Raw genomic sequence first — 23,077 nt, 5'->3', positions numbered from 1 at the left:
TGAATGTAATCGAACAGAATGAAGATCGGATTCTGTCCGACTAAAGCATTATAATTGTATTATGTGTATCATCATATTAGCGTAGTATAAACACTAACTCGGCAGTCATTCACGCTGGAATCAGCGGATGACGAATACGGGTTTGCGTCGCCGTATCCATCTCATTCTCTCCTGATTACCTAAAATGACTAACGTAACAACACTCTCACTTATGCCAAGTTTGTACAAACGTCTTGAAGGAGACGTGTGTTCAACTATGTTGACATTTAACATAGTCAATGAGGTTTCTATCTTGGGGCATATAATCAGATGTCAGATATAAGGAATTTGTATGTATGACGTCTTCATACGTTTAACAGACTATGGCCGTCAGTATTTACATTGCGCTTATGTCAATTACAGTTACAAATTATTACCAGTCGTATTATCAAATTACAATGACAACTGAAATTAAGATTAGGCCTAATAAAGTTAATTTAATTACCTTTAAATATTATTTTATTACTTTTCAATTAAATTACACTAGCTTGTCGTCAAACAGCACTATTGTAAGGAGGTGTGGTTTAGACAGACAAGGATGCCGGCTAGTCTATTTTTTTTTTTCCTTGGCTCCAGATTCAACCATATCACTTGGTCTCGGCTAATGTTTTTGTCCTTAGTTAGCATATTAATGAATATCTGGATACTTAACTTATGGAACGAAGTCATTCTGTTCGTCTTACGATGTAATTTAAGACGAAAATTTGACTGATACGTCTCATTGGAAGCTAGTTTTTCCCTCGGGTTAGATGGCGTTAAATTTAGGATTCCGTTCGTTTTTCACTCGTTTTCATAGGTATTACGAACCTTACACTTTATATACGTTATTAATCCTTTGTCTGTGTGAAAACAACAGTAATGAGCTCTTTCATGCTATTAGTTTCTTTTACCACGGCTGCGTTGGAATTCATACTAAAGCTCGGGACTTCTGTCCAGGTTGCTGATGCACGTAATTTTGCCTTATTAGCTTCAGCTGCATTTATAACATGAATACAGTAATTACGCGGATGAATACATTAACGGATGTTGCTATCGGATTCGATTACTGTCACACGCTGATCAATACAATAAAGTGATGTTGTTATAGGAGTCGATCGCATTAGCAACAAGTTCTCGTTCGGTTGTTCATAGCTGTACGGAGTTATACGAGTATATTATCGTTAAGATAATACCCTTTTAACTTAGAGGGTGCAATTTGCGGAGGTGGAGATGTTAGACGATCGTAATTTCTCTCTCTCTCTCTCTCTCTCTCTCTCTCTCTCTCTCTCTCTCTCTTTCTTTTCCCTGATTTTATTTCTCTCTTTATCCTACGATTGTGCTATCTCTCTCTCTCTCTCTCTTCTCTCTCTCTCTCTCTCTCTCTCTCTATCTCTCTCTTCTACTTTTCTGATTTCAGATTCTCTCCATATTCTCTCATCCTATTTTCCACGCTCTCCTAACACTGGACTCATTGTGCAACAGAGGTTTTTCTTCCTTTCACACCTTTTCAAACTTTGTCAATTTCCCTTCAGCGCTGACTGACCTCATAGGTCCCAATACTCGGCCTTTGGCCTAAATTCTATTTTTAAACCCAACAATCTTGCTGTCTGAGTTAGTATTAGAGTAGGGAGCGACTATTAGGAATATGTATAAGGTATTCATGATATGATATATCACAAGAGGATTTTAAGTATTAGGACAGATAGGAAAGAACATGTCTAGGTCTATTTGAGGGTATTCTTTCAAGTGTCAACCAGGCAGAGTACAGACAGGCAGGTACAACACTACAAGAGAGGACATCACTACGATCGACGACACCGTCGCAGACGCACCGATGGACATGGTTGTCTCCTCCCGTACATGAGAGGGCCTAAGGCCACATGGGAGGTCTTCAGTTCCCTCCATACATGAGAGGGCCGAGAGCCCACATGGAGGTCTTCAGATTCCCTCCATACATGAGAGACGAGAGCCACATGGGAGGTCTTAGATTCCCCCTCCATACATGAGATGCCGAGAAGCCACCTGGGAGGTCTTCAGTTTTTTCCTCTACTCAGGTGAGGCACATAGCCAGCTGAGAGGAAACAGGTTTGTATCCCTCCCGCACTCAATGAGTTTTGACCTTAGGGTAGAGGTGCAGGGAGTTTTTCCCTCCACATATGGGAGGCCTAGAAGGCCACACATGGGAGATTAGCTTGGACGAGTGACAAATGAACTTGAGACTGACTCGTGTACTCAATTATATTGACTGACAACTGGTACAGTGTAGGGCCGGGCAGATTTGATTCCCCACCTCCAAATTAATGTTGTTAATCGGGCTAGTTCAGGTGTTCAGGGGGTGTATTGCAATATGAAGTTTTTATTGTAAAACTAATATTGTAATACCTACCTGAACACCTGAATGATTCCCACCCTCCTCCCCTCTCATACAGAGTTATTGAGTTATGATTGACGTGAGAGGGCAGGTGTGACCGGCCCGTGAGGCAGGGCTACTAGCGGTGGGCTGGTAACTAGGTAACGAGGGTGTTTGCCAGGAGATTGGCAACACTGATCGTTTATTTTAACCAAAGATTTGGTAAATTTTTAATAAATGATGGTTCGGGCTGGTAAGTGACCAGGGCTAGTTCAGGTGTTCAGGTAGGTATTACAATATCAGTTTTACAATAAAAACTTCATTTCTCGTAAGTTACCCTTACGTCTTTCAAGTAATGAGATGCAAAAACTGAATTGCATCTCCAATATGTCGCTTCGAGGATATCCTTCAGTGACATATTTCTTTGAAAGGCAAGAGACGTCGCAACTGCTCCAACTTCATGAGCTTTTACTCTAAGAAGTTTGAAGGAGTCATCTGGGCAATTATTATGTGCCTCCGTTATTACACTTCTAACAAAGAAGGCCAAGGCATTTTTTGACATAGGTCTTTTCGGGTCTTTTACAGAGCACCATAGACCTTGCTGAGAACCCCCCATCTGCTTCTTTCTATTAAGGTAAAATTTGAGCGCTCTGACCGGGCAAACGGACCTTTCTGCCTCCCTGCCTACTAGGTTAGACAAGCCTTTCACTTCGAAACTCCTGGGCCATGGCTTTGAAGGATTTTCGTTTTTCGCCAGAAACAATGTCTGAAACGAACAGATAGCTGCGTCTCCTTTAAAACCCACACGAGACTCTAGGGCGTGTAACTCGCTAGTTCTCTTGGCTGTAGCGAGGGACAACAGAAACAAACACTTTCTTGTAATGTCCCGAAAGGAGGCAAGATGTGGAGGTTCGAACTTTTCCGAAGTCAGGAATCTCAGGACCACGTCCAGATTCCAGCTCGGAGCTCTTGGGTTTCTAGACTTTGAAGTCTCGAAAGACTGAATCAGATCGTGTAGATCCTTATTGTCAGCCAATTCTAGGCCTCTATTCCTGAATACGGCTGAAAGCATACTTCTGTATCCCTTTATTGTGGAAACAGAAAGGTGTGATTCCTCCTTCAGGAAAAGAAGGAAATCAGCAATTTCGGTCACAGAGGTATTGGAGGAGGACAGCTTCTTCGACCTGCACCATCTCCTAAAGACTTCCCACTTCGATTGATATACTCGTATCGTTGAAGATCTGCGGGCTCTAGCGATAGCGCTTGTAGCTTTGCGAGAAAAACCCCTCGCTCTGACAAGTCTTTTGATAGTCGAAAGGCAGTCAGAGCAAGAGCGGGGAGGTTTTGATGATACCTCTCGATGTGGGGTTGTCTGAGCAGATCTGTTCTGTTTGGAAGAGATCTGGGGAAGTCCACCGTCCACTCCATTACCTCTGTGAACCAATCTTGAGCGGGCCAAAATGGGGCTATAAGTATCATCCTTGTCCCCTTTGAGGCCGCGAACTTTCTGAGCACTTCCCCCAGGAACTTGAATGGGGGAAAGGCGTATGCATCTAGGCCCGACCAGTCTAGGAGAAGGGCGTCGACTGCGAATGCTCTGGGGTCCTCTACCAGCGAGCAGAAGATGTCTATCCTTTTGGAGAGGAACGTGGCGAACAGGTCTATTTGAGGTTTCCCCCAAAGAGACCAGAGACCTAGACACACTTCTGAGTGGAGGGGCCATTCTGTGGGAAGGACCTGGTTCCTCCTGCTCAGCCTGTCCGCTCTCACGTTCCTCTCTCCCTGAACAAATCTCGTCAGGAGTGTTATATTCCTTTCTTCTGCCCAGACTAAAAGATCTCTCGTCAATTCATAGAGGAAGAACAAATGCATCACGCCTTGCTTCCATATGTATGCCAGAGCGGTGGTGTTGTCGAGTTTATCTGGACCACCCCGTCTCTGACTATTGACTCGAAGCCCTTGAGTGCAAGGTGTATGGCTAAGAGTTCCTTGCAGTTGATGTGCCATTACACCTGTTCTTCTGTCCATGTGCCTGACACTTCTCTTGTTCCTAGAGTTGCTCCCCATCCCGTCTCCGAAGCGTCGGAATACAACACTTGGTTTGGGTTCCGAATTTCCAGGGACACACCTTTGTTTTCCTCTAGAGGGGGCAACCACCACTTTGGCAACCACCACTTTAAGTGATCTTTCACTTCTAGTGGGATCGGAAATGAGTCTGAGCTGTCCTGTCTTCCAACTCCAGACTTTCTTTAGGAAGAATTGTAGGGGACGAAGATGAAGTCTTCCTAGAGGAAAGAACTGTTCCAGCGAGGAAAGGGTCCCCAGAGGGCTCAACCATTCCCTCGCTGAACTGCGTTCCTTCCCTAAGAAGTTTGAGACTTTTAAGCAACCTTGTGCGAGTCTCTCCTGAGAAGGAAAAACTCGAAAACCCCGAGAATCCATCCGAATCCCCAGATACACCATGTTCTGGCTGGGGATCATCTGAGACTTCTCGAGGTTTATGAGTAATCCTAGTGACCTTATCAGGTCTAATGTCGTAGTAAGGTCCTCCAAACACTGGCTCTCCGATCTGGCTCTGATGAGCCAGTCGTCTAAGTAAAGGGAGATGTTTATTCCCTTTAGATGAAGCCATTTTGCCACATTCTTCATCAACTTCGTGAAAACCTGAGGAGCTGTGGACAGGCCGAAACACAAGGCCCTGAACTGATAGATCCTTCCCTTTATCATGAAACGAAGGTACTTCTTCGATGAAGGATGAATCGGGACGTGGAAATAGGCATCCTGTAGATCGAGAGATACCATCCAGTCTCCTGGGCGTAGGGCTGACATAACCGATGCAGATGTCTCCATGCTGAACTTTTCCTTTTCCACATATCTGTTCAGTGCACTTACATCTAGGACTTGTCTCCACCCCCCCGAAGCCTTCTAGGAGTGGGGGTCCAGCACTAGTTCGATGGCCCTCTTGTCCCACATTTGTTCCACCATCTGTAGAAGAGTATCCCTCATTAAAGGGTCCTTGTATCTGGCTGACAGTTCCCGAGGAGTTGACGTCAGGGGAGGACTGTCCTTGAAGGGGATGTAATATCCCTTCTTGATAACCGACAGCGACCAGGCGTCGGCTCCTTTCAGTGCCCAGGCTTCCGCATATTCCTGAAGCCTGGCACCCACTGGTGTTTGGAGGATTTTGATATTATTTTCCCTTTTTAAAGGGTCGGAAGGAAGATCTTCCTCTCTTTTCTGTGTTCTTCCTTCTGGACAGTGATTGAGAAGGAGGGCCTCCACGAAAGGGTGGCCGAGACGTACGAGACACTTTCTTCTCTTCTGTGACCACAGGTCTGTTCTTCTTTGAAGACTGTATCAGCAGGTCTTGAGTCGCCTTCTCAGTTAGCGAGTGTGATATATCCTTCACTAACTGAGAAGGAAACAGATGGTCCGATAAGGGAGCGAACAGTAAGGCAGTTCTTTGCGTAGGAGAGACGGCTTTAGTTAGAAAGGAGCTATAAACCGCTCTCTTTTTCAATATCCCCGCTCCAAAGAGAGAGGTGACTTCTCCTGAACCATCCTGGACCGCTTTATCAATACATGCCAGGATGCTAAGTAGTACTTCTGGGCTTAGACCTTCTGAGTCGTGGGTCTTTTTAGCCAAAACCCCAAGGGACCAATCCAGGAAATTGAACACTTCCAGCACATGGAAAAGCCCCTTGAGGAGGTGGTCCAACTCAGACAGGCCCCAAGTTGCTCGAGCTGACATTAATGCATGTCTCCTCGAAGAGTCTACAAGACTCGAGAAATCTGACTCCACTGAGGCAGGAAGAGACAGGCTCATGTTCTCTCCTGTCTCGTACCAAATGCCTCTTCTGCCTGTCAGTCTGGCGGGAGGCATACAAAACACCGTCCTCCCCAGTTCCTTCTTAGATTTTATCCAGGAACCGAGAGACTGGAGAGCACTCTTCATCGAAATGGCTGGTCTCATTTTCAAGAACGATGAAGACTTCAAAGCCTTGGCACTCGAAAAGAGAGAGCGAGGAGGAGGAGGGGCGGCCAGAGTCAGCGAGTCTCCATATTCATAAAGTAAAAGTGCTGTTAGAATCTTGTAATTCGACAGCCCTTCCTTTGTTGGAGCCTCGTCTTCTGAAACTTCTTCCAGTTCGAGTAGATCTGAAGGAGATTGATCCTTTTTGTCAGATAATTCTTCCGTAGACCTCACTTTTTCTGAAGGCGAAGGACTTCTAATCGGTGAGGGACTGAGTGACATCGCAGCTCTATGTTGTAATGCATGAGACGTTACAGTTTCCAAAGGATATCCGCTAACTGGCGATACTTGCCTGGATGGCGCCTGGCGCCCAGCTGGCGCCTCACGCCTGGCTGGCGCCTCGCGTCTGGCTGGCGCCTCGTGCCTGGCTGGCGCCTGGCTGGCTCCTCACTCCTGGTTGGAGCCTGGCTCCTAGCTGGTGCCTCACGCCTGGTTGGCTCTTCGCGCCCTGCTAGCACCTCTCTTTTGGGTGGCGAATCACTCTCGGGTGATGCCTGGCGCCTGGTTGGCGCTTCTGCTTCCTCACGCCTGGTCAACGCTTCGTTCCTGGAAGGCTCGTTGCGCCTGGCAGGAGATTGGCGCCTAGACAACCTCTTGATAGGAAGAGTGTTATCCTTTATGCGAGGAGGTTCTTTGGATAGCACTCCAACCAAGGATGATATCTGCTCTTGTAAATTTAGCAGGATTTTCTTGGTAGCCTCCTCTCTTTCCGTTTCATAAGGAGGAGAGGGCGATCTGGAAGGCATCTGAGGCTTCCTTACAGCAAAGGGAGTCGAAACATCTCTCTTAGCTCTCTTGATAACCGAGGGAGCTTCCTCTGAGAAGCGCTCAGGGATAGAATTCAAAGCAGGTGCTTTCGAGCTCCTCTTCAAGGGGCGAGAAAGATTCGTATCTTTCCACCCGCACCTCGGTGAGGAAGATTTTGAAGATGAGAAGTACTCACACAGGACGCTTTTTCTATAGCAATCCCTGGCAGTCTGAGGCGATACAGAGCCTGCCGAAGGGACGCCTGATCGGTGGGGAGCCTCCACAACCTCCGTAAGGCTTTCGACATTCCTTCTCCTCTGGGCCAGGGAGCTTGGAAGAGGTCTAGGCCTGGGAGCATTGCAGAGCCGATCAGACGCCCCCTCCACTACACTGGGAACACTCGCATCACTTTCCACTGATATGTCATAACCACTCTGCTTACCTTCCAATGCCGCCATTTTGACCTGCATTCTTTGAAGGGTAGCCTTTAGGTCTGCAATTTCCGATGCTGAATCTGTCGGATTTGCAATCTGTGAATGGGCTGATAGCAAGGGAGAATCATTTATTATTTTATGAGGAGAAGAAGCTACAAAACTAGATATTTGTTCATTAGACCTAGATCTACTTAGGCTTTTAGAGGCAGCTTTATCTCTTTCTAACTTCTTCAAGTAAGAAGTTAGAGTCTTCCATTCTTCAGCACTTAAATTTTCACACTCTTTACATGTGTTAGCCAAAGAACATTCAAACACTCTACAACGTCTGCATACAGTGTGAGGATCTACCGAAGCCTTCGGCATCCTCACCTTGCAGCCTTCATTCACACACACTCTCACACCAACACTCGAGTCAGACATTCTTAAGAAAAATCCAAAAGCAAGTCCAAAAACGAGTCCACAATAGCGAATGCCAATACAACGATCCAAGTACGTCAACCAAAAGTCAGCCGAGAAGATCAATTGCGATGAAAAAAGAATTCCAGCCAGGAAGTAGTAACAACAATGTTGACACCACCGGCGACAGAGAAAATCTGATAGAAAACAGGAATGGTTCCTAGTCCTGCCACCCAGGGCAGGGCGGTAGATCACCTGACCTACCAGTAGCGGGTGCCGCGAAATTTGAATTTCTGTCGGGAACGACGAAGTCTATAGCTAAGTATATATCTGTCAGGGAAGTTGAATGTATGAAATTTCTTTTTTTTATTTTTAATATTTTTTTTTACTTTTTTATACTTTACGTATACAAAATTTCCACTTCTTCACCACTTTCAACTTTGTTTTTTCGTAGTATCACTTGGTTCTTCCTTTTTGCTTACTCCTACTAAAGGCCTCTTAAAAAAATAACTATTCAAGGAAGATTGCTTCTGCCTGCTTTTGACAATGTTCCTGAAACGACTCAGGCAAACGTCATCGAACTGTGCAAGCATACGACCTGTGTAAGCCTTTTCGGAGTGTCTCTTTTCTACAAATGATTGCACCTTATGAAAAGCAGCTAGAGTATCCTTAATTTCTGCCGTTGTCATAGCGTCGTCGTCGTCCTCCTCCTCGCCGCTGCTAGAGAACTCTTCTTCAACGACGTTATGTTGCATGGCCTCCAACTCCTTCAGGTCATCTGTCGTAAGTTCCTCTTGGTGCTCCTCGAGAAGGTCATTGATGTTGTCCTTGTTGACGACCAGCCCCATGGACTTGCCGAGTGCAACGATCTCGTCAAGATCTGGTTGCAAAATAGTTTCAGGATCGTCAACTGTTCCTGAATCTGCAGCACCAGCTTCGCCCACGTCGAATCCCTTGAAGTCTCAGGCGGATACGGCATCAGGCCAGAGTTTCCTCCACAAAGAATTCAAGGTTCGCCTCGAAACCTCCTGCCAAGCTTGGTCGATGAGTCAGATGCATATCACAACATCGAAATGCTCCTTCCAAAATTCACGCAAGGTGAGGTTTGTGGTATCGGTGATGTCAAAACAGCTCTTAAAAAGATGTTGCGTATACAGCTTCTTGAAGTTCGATATCACTTGATGGTCCACGAGCTGGAGGAGAGGGGTGGTGTTAGGCGGAAGATAAAGAACCTTGATAAACTAATACTCCGCTAGGATATCTTCCTCGAGGCCAGGAGGGTGAGCAGGGGCTTTGTCCAACAACAGCAGACATTTCAGAGGGAGGCGCTTCTCTTCCAAGAATTTCTTCACTGCCTGGCCAAAACACAGATTTACCCACTCTGTGAACAAAAGTCTCGTTACCCAGGCTTTCGCATTAGCCCTCCACATCACTGGAAGCTTCTCCTTAAGCACTTTGTGGGCCTTGAAGGCTCAAGGAGTCTCCAAATGATACACAAGTAGGGGGCTTGACCTTGCAATCCCCACTGGCGTTCAAACAAAGTGCGAGCGTAAGCCTGTCTTTCATAGGCTTATGCCCGGGTAGCTTCTTCTCTTCCTTTTAGTGTACATCCGACGAGGCATTTTTTTTTCCAAAAATGGCCAGTCTCATCACAGTTGAAGACTTGCTGAGAACTGTAGCCTTCGTTGAGCATCATCTCGTCGAACTTCTTAATAAAGGCTTCGGCCGCTTTCGTGTCCGAGCTGGCCACCTCCCCATGCCGCACCACCGAATGGATGCCTGTCCGTTTACGGAATTTTTCGAACCACCCATGAGAAGCCTTGAACTCTGGGGTTGGTGTCGATGTCCCTTCTCCTCCGTCGTCTTTGGCCTGGGCAATCAAATCGCCGAAAATAGCGCTGGCCTTGTGGCAGATTGCCATCTCCATTATCGTATCGCCAGCGATTTCTGTCTTTTATCCAGACAAGAAGCAGCCTTTCCATCTTGCATGTGGCTCTTCTTGTTGGACAAAATAGTCACTCCCTTGGAAGGTGTAGCTGCTTTGACAACATCCTTCTGCTTAAGGATGGTGCCTATTGTCGACGGATTTCGGCCGTATTCCTTGGTGATCACACTCAATCGCATACCAGCTTCATATTTTTTAATAATCTCCATCTTCGTCTCCAAAGAAAGCATCCTCTTCTTTCCGTGAACTTGAACTTTCTTGGGACCCATGACTACGTATATAATGTACGTAATTAAGTTATGTAGTACGTATACTTATGAAGTAAAGTTCTCACACAACGAAATCACTAGCAAATTTACGGTAATAAACAAAATCGTATAGAATGAACAAATTCCGGGCGTTTACGATACCGATGATGTCGCAAAGTGGCTGAAAAAGCACGCCGCTACGTAGATGCATGATGGGATCATGGGAGCGATGCTGACCAATAGGAAAGCAGGATCTTATGACAGTGACTAGCATCAGGAACCAATGGGAGAGCGGGAGGATGGTGGCAAGTCTACTCAGTTGGCGGCGCGCGAGTTTTAAAATTGTTATCAGTGGTCCGGGCGAATCTCAGACTGTACAGCAACAACCTTTCGTATCTTGAACAATTTTCGTATGTAGAGGCACAAAAATCTTCGTATTTGCTTCCGTATCTCGAGTTTTTCATAAGTTGAGAAGTCAAAACGTTTAATGAGCAAACCAGCAGAACAAGAAATAATATGTTGCAATGTATTACATTCCCAAAAACTACTACGTACTGTATTTGATCATCATTATTAACACATTTTTAAGGCAGACTTTCCCTTAATGGTAAAAACTGCTTCTGATTCTGGTATTTTCATTTTCAAGATTTCCTATCTATCTATCTTCCTAAAACTGGTAACATTTCTGGTGTCCTTTTGTTGTCATCAAATGGAACCGTAAAAGAAAGCAAATGCATAACGTTTGGCACCTACCTTATGACATATCATTATTAACGCTAACTGTGAGATGTCGGGTGTGGCTGACGTTCCAGCAGCTCGAGCATCATCCAAACCAGATATCAATTTGGCAACACTTTGATAGCATGTCTGTTCCGAGACGTTCTGAGGGAAGGAAATATTAAGACTTTGAATAGTAATCCCGTGAAGAACTCTTGGACAGTAGTGCACTGTTTATACCATTTTCCAAAATGACTACTGTGCATACCATTGATTATAATTTTAAAATTAATAAAAAATTTAGATTACAATAGCATTCAAAAATTTCACTTTCTTACAAAGACGGTTACAAAAATTCTCAACTGCATTGTTCAATGTCACAAGCAAGGAATTTAGTCTGTGGCCCCAACTTCATTTCCAATTTCCCCCCCATTACGGGGGTTTACTGTATGAATTGTTATGAGAGGGTGGATGACAAGATGGAAGATTGATAATATGAATGGAGGGGCAGTGCAAGGAATGAAAGAGGTTGCAGCTAGGGGGGGCCGAAGGGACGCTGCAAAGAAGCTTCAGTAATACCTATAATGCACCCTCTGAGGTGCACTGAAGGCATTAACTCCCCAAGGGGTGGTAAGGGGTTAGTGTCATCTGGCCCTCCTGTCCTAACCCTCAAGTTAATAATCAGAAAAATGAAAAAATATTGATGCAAAACTAATGTGACAATTTGTCCAAAATTGCATTTTACCTAACTATACAAACCTGAGGTCCTTTTACAATAGGAAGGTTACTAGCGGCAGCTGGACGGTCGTAAGCTTCGAACAAGGGAGTTCGGTAGTTAACTGCTTGTCCGACAGTGCGCGCGCCGCGCGACTGGGAGGCGAAGAATCACTTTTGCTTTAGGCCCAAGCAAAAACTGCAGAGTGAGGGGTGGCATGAGGTGGGACTATGTGTAAAAGGACCTCAGGTTTGTATAGTTAGAAAAATGCAATTTTGGACAAATTGTCATTTGTTCCGACACGGGATACAAACTTTCGGTCCTTTTACAATAGGAAGAATCACTTCTTGGTGGGAGGAATCTGAGTCTTTTGTGAACAGACTGGTGTTCCCCCAACCTTGGAATGCCTCCCTGGTCATGAGAGCGAGGGAGGGATCCAAGCCTCTGTCCGATTGATCGGAGTGTGTACCGCTGGATCAATGGTCAGACCTCTGGACCAAGTACTAAGAGAGAGGCAAGCGTATCTCTTTGTACCAGCAAGCAAGAACAAGTTCCTGTTTGCAAGAGGCAACGTAAAGTTATGGGTTTGTCTCTTGTTGGCATCCACTTCCACCCCCCCCTTGTAGGAGGAAGTGGTGGATATTCTGCTCCTATCCCTAGTGAAAGGGATAGGATGGGGCTCTGTCATATAGCTCACCTGCATCTCGTCCTCATCCAGCGTAGTGACGACCGTAACCCTCTGCCCACAGGTAGAGGGGTAGAAAAAGATGGGAAGAGAAGCCAGTCACACTCTGATTCACTCATCCATTCTTACAGTCACACCAGGACTGGATGCTGTTTCAGCCTGCAAGGGTCTGGGTTAGCTACACAACGTGTTGAGCAGCCACCACGGGTCCCAAAGAAAAAGTGTCCAAGGACCTGTGGGCAATATCCCAAAGGTAGAAGGAGGTGAAGGTAGTCTGGTTGGCCCAGACCCCTGCCTTCAGGACCTGCGCCACGGAGAAGTTATTGCGGAACGCAAGGGAAGGACCAATGCTCCCGACTTCGTGGGCTCTCGGACGGAGCGTACGGATGTCGTCACTACCATCAGCCTTGTATGCCCTCCTGATCACCTCACGCAGCCAGAAAGAAAGCGTGTTCTTGGATACTTCTTTCTTGGTCACCCCGGCGCAAACGAAGAGGCGTCGACACTCAGGCCTGAGGTGTTGAGTTCTCTTCAGATAGCGTCGTAGTGCCCTCACAGGACAAAGCAGCATCTCATCCGAATCATTGTTGGTGAAGTCCATTAGGGAAGGGATTGTGAAAGACTCGAACCTGTCGTCAGGGATCGACGGATTCTGAGTCTTAGCAACGAAGTTCGGGACGAAGTCGAGCATCACAGATCCCCATCCCCTGGAATGTTTCACATTGAAGGACAGACCATAAAGTTCCCCTACTCTCTTTGCCGATGCCAGGGCCAGCAAGAAGAGGCTCTTGAGGGTCAGATCCCTGTCTGACAACTCTCGGAGTGGCTCGAAGGGTCTTCGAGTCAAACTCCTAAGGACGAGAGTCACGTCCCACTCAGGGGGCCTGAGTTCCCTGGGTGGGCAAGACCTTTCAAAGCTCCACCCTGAACGGACAGAAGACCCAGAGTACAGTTGAACGTCGGGGTACCGAGCGCCCTCCTCCACACTCGACAGATCGGGTGAGGAGAAGGACCTGGATACCACCCCCCCCCACACAGGGGAAGGTGCCATACGTGGGAGCTGAGCAGGGGCAGGAAAGACGACAAAGTGTCCGTCACAAAAGGAGTCGCGGGAGAGCTTTCCGACGACTCCTTTGCAGGACTTCGCTTCTTCCTGCCCTCATACAAGGCCCACGGCACCTCCGACCAATTTTCACACACATTACAAGGCTCGGTGCGAGAGCATTCGCGCCCCAGACACCGAGCACACAACACATGAGGATCTATTTCCGGGAAACTGCAGAATTTCCCGCACTTACGCCCTTCAGTCCCGGGGCACAGTCGCCGGATAATCGGAGGGCGTGGTGAATCCATGATCCTTCAATTCACAATGCAACAATATGAAAAAAAAGTTGAAATGATTGTACTTACAATTCAGTTTCACTAGATAAACAGAAAGAGAAAACACAACCATGCGAAAGCAAAACGACGATGAAGCGGGCAGAGAGCGATGATACACACGTCCACACGCCAGCAGGCCGATAGCAAAAGTGGTTCTTCGCCTCCCAGTCGTGCGCCGCGCGCACTGTCGGACAAGCAGTTAACTACCGAACCCCTTGTTCGAAAGCCTACAACCTATCCAGCTGCCGCTAGTAACCTTCCTATTGTAAAAGGACCGAAAGGTGTGTATCCCGTGTCGGAACAAACTGTAATTTCTGGGCATTCCATTATACATTGTATATTGTTTGTTTGTATGGCGCTTTTACTTTGCATTGAACCAGTGGTTATTCAGCAACAGCACCAACGGCTTTACATGACTTCCGAACCACGTCGAGAGTATACTTCACCAGAAATACACATCTCTCACGTCTCAATGGAATGCTCGAGAATCAAACTTGCAGCCACCAAGGTGGCACAAGCCAAGACCATACTAATCACGCTACTGAGGCGCTTTATACGTTGTATAGGGCTATAATATAAAGTGTGACATACCTAAACCTCTTACAACATTCTAACACAATGTATGTTTAGTGACACCAGTAAATCTATTCAAAATACCGTGGGGTAGTTATTTATTTTAAACCGCCTCAGGCAGACCTGGGTCTGAAAGACCCACCACCCCTCAAGCAAAACTTCTAATTCAGTAACTGCTAAATACCAGGGAGACTTGGTCTTCCCAGTAGCTTCTAACTTTGTTTATCCATGCATGGGGTGAGGGAGCTACTCCAAGGTCCCTCTCCATCTTGTCTACAAGAGTTAATGGGTCTGTGAGACGCACATCTACCTGAAAGGTTATGTTACCTTTTTGTAAAATATATAAATGTTATGTATGAGTATTTGTGGATGATATTTTTTTTTTCAATACTTGTCATTCCAACTAACCTACCACATATTTACATTCAGGTAAAAAATTATATCACTAAAACATTGCATTATCAGAGAAGAATAAGAGAATAAAAAATTGGTTTACTCTAACCACTCTTCAGTAAGCTCCTACAGAAGGGGTTACTTTACATTCATATTGATTGCTATCACTATTACTGGTGTTTATTTACTTGTTTTTTAATGTATATTATATATAATAAAATTAAAAAATACAAAAAACCTTAAATCATTTACTCATACTTTGTGGACCGATTTCAGATGAGAACGCAGTGCCCGGCAGCCGATCTTCATGGCAAAAGCAAGACTTTCTATCCAAGACCAAGCTTTATAGGACCTCTCAAAAAACCCTTCTTGATTTATCTTGTTTGTTTATTATACCTTGAAAATAATTTCTATTTTTTGTGATTTTTAAACATAGTTCTTCAAAATATTAAATTAATTTTTTAAGTTTTTTTGGGGGCAATTTTGAAGAAAGAAGAAATATTGATTTTGTTCCTTTATATAGCATTAGGAAAATAAATGGCACCAAAACTTGATACAGTACATGTCAATGTATATCAGCTACAGAAGGCCATACATTAAAAAAAATCAACATAAAAGCCAACCTATAGTAAGATATATAGGCAACTAAACAAAAATTTCTTGCTTTTTTGATAAACTGCACAAAGACAAAATAGATGCAATCCTTATATCCATTGTAAAACTACTTAATAATCTTTTCCAGAAATAAAATCACTGTAGTACAGTTCCTCTAAATTTACATAGTCCACAAAATTCAAAACTATAAAAATTTAGATAAACTCTTATTTCACTCACAGCAAAAATTATATATTTTTTAATCATTCATGTCTTAGATAATTTGTTTTGTGATCTCTATAACATTCTCTTCCAAATATCTGTCAGTGAACTGTGGCCTGATTAGTAGTGATTGGAAGCAATAAGGAATGAAAGGTTACTTCCAGTAATATAGCAGGATGGTAGCCACGGAATATCAACACAAACTTGACAATTTCAAAGTAAATACAGTGCACTGACCTCATGTTTTACTTACATTAAACTACACCTTGGGAAAGCAATGTTGAAGACCTTAAACTTTGTTAGAAGGTTGATATGATACTATGGTGAGGAATAAACATCTGAAATTTCAAAAAATAAAATACAGTGTGGCATATGAGAAAGAGAGCACTTTAATCCCTGTAACTTTCTAAGAACCAGACTGGTGTTTGTAGTACAATGTGTGGAGACTAGGATTAAGTACTAAAAACATACAAAGGGAAAAGTAAAAAAGTAAAGATTGTGATCTTGACATTGCTAATTGATTACTGTCTTAATGTTTACATGAAGTGATAAATGAAACTTCAAAGATGGATGGATGAATATTGCCAATTCAACATTAACCATCTAGAAATTAAAACATGATTTATAGACTGGACTGACAGAAAATTACCTGTAGTGTATTGATAAACACAACCTTGTGAAATCGTTCTATAGACTTATCCTTTTCAGGTCATTCCCAAGGACTCACCTGGAGCACAAAGGCTCAGCTTCCTTGTCCCCTAATTGTATGGCAAGGTTGGATTTACAAGTATCACAGCCTCTGGGAACTTATCAAGGACCTGGCTCTTCACCCTGAAGTCAGTTGTGACAGAGCGAAGAAAAACAGTCCTGATAGCCATAACTTCCAGTGTTAGTAAGTGTATACAAAAAAAAAAGGCAATTGTAAGAGTAAGAATCCTAAACAAAGCCTGAACTGGTTCACTTACAGAATTCCTTGGAACAGTATAGATCACCTATCCAGGTACAATTGCCAACATCATTAATTCATCAAAATATTGAAGATACCACTGGATTTCCATGAGATTGTAAAATTCCTTTACCTGCCTGAAATTAAATGCAGTAACTCAAAGCCTGCCAACATCAAGTCTTATTTGTGTAAAGTAACTATAGAGGTCAAGTTGTATCTTGCAATTCTGCATTTTCCAGCTTGCAAGGAACTCAAGTCTGGAGACTTCTTGGACCACACAGACATAAAGGTATAACTTATGAAAGATTGTGATTAGACTTTACACCATCCTATTGGCCAAGAGTACAAGACCATGGCAATAGTTCCATGAAGTCTTTAACGCTTGTAACAAGAAACTGGAGGCCACTGTTGGTATAATCAAGTCATTGTGCAATGAACACTCAGTACTCCACAACACTTCATTATAATGAAGTTTTAAAAACTGCAATGACATCCTAGATTTCTACGGAATGCTTATGAAAGTTACCCATACTACTCTTGTATATACAAAATGAGAGGTATACTGACTTGACCAAAAGGTAAGAAAATTAAGAAATGGAATGAATCGGAGTATAAGAAACAGGTATCTGAAAAGGATGATGGTTTACAACAACTAGCTGTCTGAGATCTGATGTCTGCAGTGTGTTCATTTGTGACAGAAAAGTAGCTTCAACAAAAATTTTAAGATTCTTCTTGTTTGTCTCTCGTGAACCTCAAAACTATGTGTCATACCAAAAAATTATAATGCCAGTCAAGTGGTTTTACAATATTTGGGTATGTTCATAGTACATACTGTAAATTTTCACACATACCATCATGGGATATAATTCGGCAACTGCTCATACCAACACGGTACAACAAACCTACCCGCATTTCAATTTAATTTCATATCTGAGCTTATGATGTGACAACTTTACTCTCACATTTTTTTATGCAAAATTTATCATCGGCTTCCTCCAACTGCTGCCTTGTCTCCATTTATGACCTGAAGGAGGGATTCCATGCGGCATTTCATAGTTTCCATGGTTTCCAACACAGAACGAATCTTGGCCAAGTGTTCCTGAATTTCCTGGGTCTTCAAGTCTGCCCACTGTTGTACCTGGCAGTTTCTCTTATAAACAGCCATTTCAAGTCCCTGTAACTTCGAGTCCACCTGTAACAAGTACAAAACAACGATTAACTTTCCTAACTGCAACTACTCTCATTTTGATCAGCCAGTGTTTAAGGGAGAACACACCTCCATCTTTCTAGGATTGTCCTGAAACTACACGATACACTGCAGGTTATTGTCCTACTGTACATAATGCCAACCATGGTTCCAAAACCAGTCTTGCAGTTGCACCCGAGTTTCTATGTAATTCTTATCAGCTCAAGTACAAACCTGTACAGCATACAGTAGTATAGTACATAACAGTTAAACCGATTTTAAAAAGGTAGCATTTACACAACAAACCACAACTCTTCAGGTTTACAGTGCTATAAATCTATTATTTTACAGACCTTCTTCCATACATTTCCCGTATCACTTCCCATGAACTCCTGCCTCACCCAAACTTTTGGCCAGACGTTGGAGAGTCCAAACACTATAATAATTTCATTCAACAATTCTATAAATTCTAAAACTTTGATTCCCCCATGTAATGACTGATCATTAGGTAATGTATTCAACATAATTGTGGATTTCATTCCTCCTAAAAGTTTAATTTGGTGCAACTAATGTGACCCACTTAAAATGTCATTTGAAAAAAAAAAAATGGAATTTTCATTGTAAAATAAAATTTTATTGCATACTTACCGAACAATTATACAGTTGTAGGTTCCCTACGAGGCAGACAATAGATTCAAAACTTCCGCGGTGGCGCCGCCAGCGCTGATGTAGGTGACGTCATCTCCCTCCACTCGAGGGAGCTACAGGTACAACTGCCCAGGTAACATCAATTCGTTCTGCCCAGCCATCCACCTGTGGGGAGGAGGGAGGGCTTTGTTTAACAATTGTTCGGTAAGTATGCAATAAAATTCTATTTTCCAATGAAAATTCCATTTTTATTGCAGTGTCTTACCGAACAATTATACAGCTGATTACCTATTGCAAGGACAGGGGGCCTGTGGATGTGAGTTTTAATTAAAAAATAACTTATGATTCTTGAAAAAAATACCCAAAAGCACTGTTACTAGTGCCTGTTGTACCTTACCTTGCAAGAGATCTACTGCAGGAGAATACTGCCTCTGGTCGGTGCTCATCTTACTTAGTAGAAGGCTTGGAATATGACCAATGGGTGCGTCTACATTGAGTGGAAGATCCTCGTAGTCATGGTGTTCACCGCTGACTCAACGAAGAAACAACAAAATATTGCCCTTGCCCTGGGCTAAGACCAGAAATAACCAACATGAAAAAGCTGTCACCTACACCTAATGAAAAACCTTTACCCACCAAAACTATAACCAAAATGACTGGTGAGTACTCCAGGTACACTGTACCCCTAGACTTCCCTTTAACTCGTCAACCTTGATACAAGGCGAAAGATAGGCTAACAGAGGGAGCAACCCCCATGTCGTTTCTCCCAACACCATGCCAGCTACCGAAAGTGGACCGAATAGACTTACAATTTTCGAACAACTGTCTCGATTTCTTTCAAATAATGTGTAGCAAACATCGAATTAGACGCTACTGCCTGAACTTCATGCGCTTTCACTCTTAGCAAAGTAACCACTGCGTCGTTTGCTTGTGCGCGCGCTTCCACAATTAACTCTCTCAGAAAAAAGGAGATAGCGTTTTTTGAGAGAGGGTGAGAGGGGTCTTTTACAGAGCACCACAGACGATTCGATTGACCTCTAATTCTTTCTGTTATGCGGAGGTAATATTTTAATGCCCGCACGGGACATAAGAGTCGTTCTTCTTCTTCCTGGCCTACAAAGTCTGTCAGGTTCTTGAGAACGAAGTTACGTGGCCAAGGATTAGAAGGGTTCTCGTTTTTCGTGAGAAAATTGAGCTCCACGGAGCAAACTGCGTTGCCTTGAGAAAAACCCACCTTCTTGTCCATCGCGTGTATTTCGCTAACTCGTCTAGTTGAAGCTAACGCAACTAAAAATAACGTCTTCTTGATGAGATTTCTCATAGACGAAGAAAGTAGTGGTTCAAAGGGAGGACCTGAAAGCCGTTTAAGAACTATATCGAGATTCCATGCTATCGAATCCTTACACGATTTGGAAGTCTCGAACGATTTAATTAGATCAGAAAGATCACTATTCGTAGAAAGGTCTAGTTCTCTGTGTTTAAAAACTGAAGCCAGCATCACTCTGTATCCCCTAATCGTCGAAGGTGCTAAACGCTTAACGTCTCTTAGGAATAAAAGGAAATCCGCTATTTTATTCACAGATATTTCAGAAGAGACTTTAGTTTGCTTACACCACTTTCGAAATACTCCCCATTTAGACTGGTATAGTCTGTTAGAAGAATCTCGTCTACAGTTAGTGATAGCTTCTGCAGCTCATCTCGAAAAACCTTTCGCTCTGACGAGACTCCAGACAGTCTGAATCCTGTCAGTGCCAGAGCGGATAACCCTTGGTGGAACCTTGCGTAGTGCGGTTGTCTGAGTAGACATCTCTTTACCGGAAGAAGCCTGGGGAAATCTACGAGCAAGTCGAGGAGATCTGGGAACCATTCTTTCCTTGGCCAGAACGGAGCGACTAGTGTCAGAGAGACTTTTTCGTGAAATGACACTTTGTTCAGCACCTGTCTTATCAGGCCGAATGGGGGAAAAGCGTACGCCCGACCAGTCTAGTAACATTGCATCGACTAACCATGCAAGATAGTAACATTGCATCGACTGACCATGCAAGAGGGTCCGGGACTGGAGAGCAAAACAGCGGAAGATGGTTGTTCCTCGAAGTAGCAAAGAGGTCTATCATCGGCTTTCCCCCAAAGTTCCATAGGTCTAGGCAGACCTTCGCATCAGAGAGGTCCATTCCAATGGCAGTACTTATTGACATCGACTTAGTTCGTCCGCCAGCACGTTCATTTTCCCTTGAACAAACTGAGGGATTAGCTTAACTTGAAATTTTTCTGCCCACAGAAGCAGATCTTTTGCAAGGTTGTAGAGGGTGAAAGAGCACATCCCCCCTTGTTTCCTGATGTAGGAAAGTGCTGTGGGGTTGTCTCCGTGAACTGCAACCACCTGTCCCGTCACGAGATGAGCGAACCCCTGAAGTCCCAGGTACACTGCTAATAGCTCCCTCACGTTGATATGAAGAGAGCGTTGAGTTTCTGACCATTCCCCGACGCTTCGTTCTTCCCCAACAGGGCTCCCCAACCTGCATCGGAGGCGTCTGAAAAGAACTGAAGGGTTGTGTGGAGCGGACGAAGCGAAAGACCTTCTACCAGTCTTCGTTTTGATAGCCACCACGCTAAGTCCTCCTTGATTTCGTCTGAAATCGAGAAAACTCGAGTCCGGTTGAGTCTTCCTGCACCATGACGCCTTCAGGAAGAATTGTAGGGGCCTCATGTGCAGTCTTCCGAGTTTAACAAACTGTTCCACCGAAGCAAGTGTCCCTAACAGACTGGTCCAACGGTTGGCGGAACAGGACTTGCGATCCAGGAAGTCCTGTTCTATTTCCAGACACGACTGGACTCTCTTTGGTGAGAGAAAAGCCCGAAAAGCTCAAGAGTTCAGAGTCATTCCCAAATAGAGAATGCTCTGAGTCAGGAATAACTGAGATTTCTCCTCGTTTATAAGGAGACCTAACGAGTCAGTTAATGAAGAGTCCTTCAAACATTGACTTTCTGAAGAGGAGCGGAGAAGCCAGTCGCTAGGTAGAGTGACACTGATGTTCAGGAGGTGAAGCCACTTCCCCAGCACTCGCGTAAATACCTGCGATACTGACGAGAGGCCAAAGCTAAGAGCTCGAAACTGATAGGTCTTGCCCATGAACCATAAACCGAAGGTATGCATCCTGCATATCCAGGGATACCCATCCAGTCCCCTTGGCGAAGGGATCCCAACACCGAACGAGTCGTTTCCATATTGAATTTGGTCTTCTGACGAACAAGTTCTGTGCGCTTATGTCCAGCAAGGGCCTCCAGCCCCTGATGACTTGGGGACTACGAACAGACAGTTGTAAAACCCCGGGGATGGTCTGTCGCTTATCTCCTGTATGACCGCCTTCTGCACGAGAATCTCTATTTCTCGAGTTAAAGCTACAAACTTCTCCGAGCCTGGAGAGTAGGCGGGCAATGCGATGGGAACATTGGATAGAGGGGGTGTGTCTTTGAAAGGAATGGAGTAACCGAACTGGAGAACTTGGGTTACCCAGGGTTCTGCCCATCTGCGACTCCATTCCTCCCAAAAGAGGCTCATTCTGCCCCCTACCGGAGCATGAAGGATTGAAGGATCACTGTGACGATTTAGTGTCTGATTTTGTCGAGGCCTTGGTCGGGAGTCGTAAATTCGATCGAGGCCTGACGAACGGCCTAGACTTGCCCCCTCGAAAGGGTTTCTTCTGCCAGGGCGATTCCGAGGTGGTAGGCGTCACAGTCGAGGGTTTAACTCCCTTAGAAGACTGAGCAAGTAAGTCATTAGTGGAGGTGAAGCGACTCCTCTCGAAACAAAAGAACACCAGAGCTGCCTTTTCTTGAGGGTCCCGAATGCGAAAAGGGAGGCAAGCTCATCGCAACCATCCCGAACTGATTTGTCGGCGCATGACAAAACTCCAAGCCAGTCCGCTGCCAGGTCCTCCTGGAGAGTAGGGCAGTCTTCTATTTTCGTAGCAAGGGCTCCGATCGTCCAGTCCAAGAAACTCATAATCTCCAAAATCTTGAAGATATTCTTTACCAAGTGGTCCTATTCAGGAGATGTAAAGAATATTTTTGCTGCTGCAAACGCGGACCTCCTATTTTCATCTACAAGGCCGGAGAAGTCCCCCTGGGAGGAGGCAGACACTCCATGGAGGGAGCTTCTCCGGTTACGTAGAACCTATACCTCTTTTTAACCAGCTTCGACGGAGAATAGGCGAAAGTTGCTTTCCCGAGCTCTCTCTTGAACTTCAACCAGTCTTCTATATCACGAAGCGATCGTTTAGCAGCCTTAGACAGTACGAGCTTCGGGAGAAGAGGATCGAAATTCTTCCTTCTCATCAGGAAGATGGAAGCAGGTGACCTGGAAGCGGCTGCTACGAAGTAATCCGGGTACATATCCAGAAGATAGCATAACAGCTTCGAATGGGATGAGAGGAATAGAGTCCTCTTCTAAGTCTTCCTCGTCATCCGAAGAGATAGGCGATAGAGAGAGTTCTTGATTCGACTCATTGTTCTTTGGACATTGTTTGCTTTTTTTCATCCAGTTCATCAGCTCCTGCAACTGTCGACGTAAAGGAACTAAATTCACGTCTTCTTGAGCTGAAGTCGTAGCAACTGGAGTTGTGGACTTCGACACGATCGGTACCAGAGGTCTCACGCCAGTCGAATTCTCTGTTGTATGTGATGTCGAAGGTAAACTTTCGACTGCTAGATGAGTCGAAGATCTCGACGGACTCGGAGCAGTTCGTTGTGCAATCGAGTCGAAGGCGGCTGTCGCTGTCGTGAGATTCCGTGGCGAAGTCCATGTAGCTACACTACATGACGGGTGGGGGTTGTCTATTTCTCTATTC

At 44.6% G+C, this 23,077-nt stretch overlaps 1 protein-coding gene and 1 long non-coding RNA gene across 5 annotated transcripts in view; one reads left to right on the top strand and one right to left on the bottom strand.

Moving 5' to 3' along the window:
• LOC135199358 (uncharacterized) overlaps positions 1–15,009 on the top strand; it is a 30,272-nt gene extending 15,263 nt beyond the window's left edge. The window contains exon 2 of the long non-coding RNA XR_010311055.1: positions 14,911–15,009. This is a non-coding gene — a long non-coding RNA (uncharacterized LOC135199358). The remainder of the gene's footprint in view (positions 1–14,910) is intronic.
• A 126-nt stretch (positions 15,010–15,135) lies between these two features.
• Positions 15,136–23,077, bottom strand: part of LOC135199357 (uncharacterized) — a 48,053-nt gene continuing 40,111 nt past the window's right edge. For 3 of the 4 annotated variants that reach the window (XM_064227326.1, XM_064227325.1, XM_064227327.1), the window contains exon 5: positions 15,136–17,588. In XM_064227326.1, coding sequence (XP_064083396.1) covers positions 17,379–17,588 — 210 coding nt within the window. In that variant the 3' untranslated portion in view covers positions 15,136–17,378. The remainder of the gene's footprint in view (positions 17,589–23,077) is intronic. The other variant, XR_010311054.1, reaches the window with a different exon arrangement.

The sequence above is a fragment of the Macrobrachium nipponense genome, chromosome 25 (genome assembly GCF_015104395.2).
Source record: "Macrobrachium nipponense isolate FS-2020 chromosome 25, ASM1510439v2, whole genome shotgun sequence".
NCBI lineage: Eukaryota > Metazoa > Arthropoda > Malacostraca > Decapoda > Palaemonidae > Macrobrachium > Macrobrachium nipponense.
Note: the sequence above shows the minus strand (reverse complement) of the source record. Positions and strands in the feature narration are given on the sequence as shown.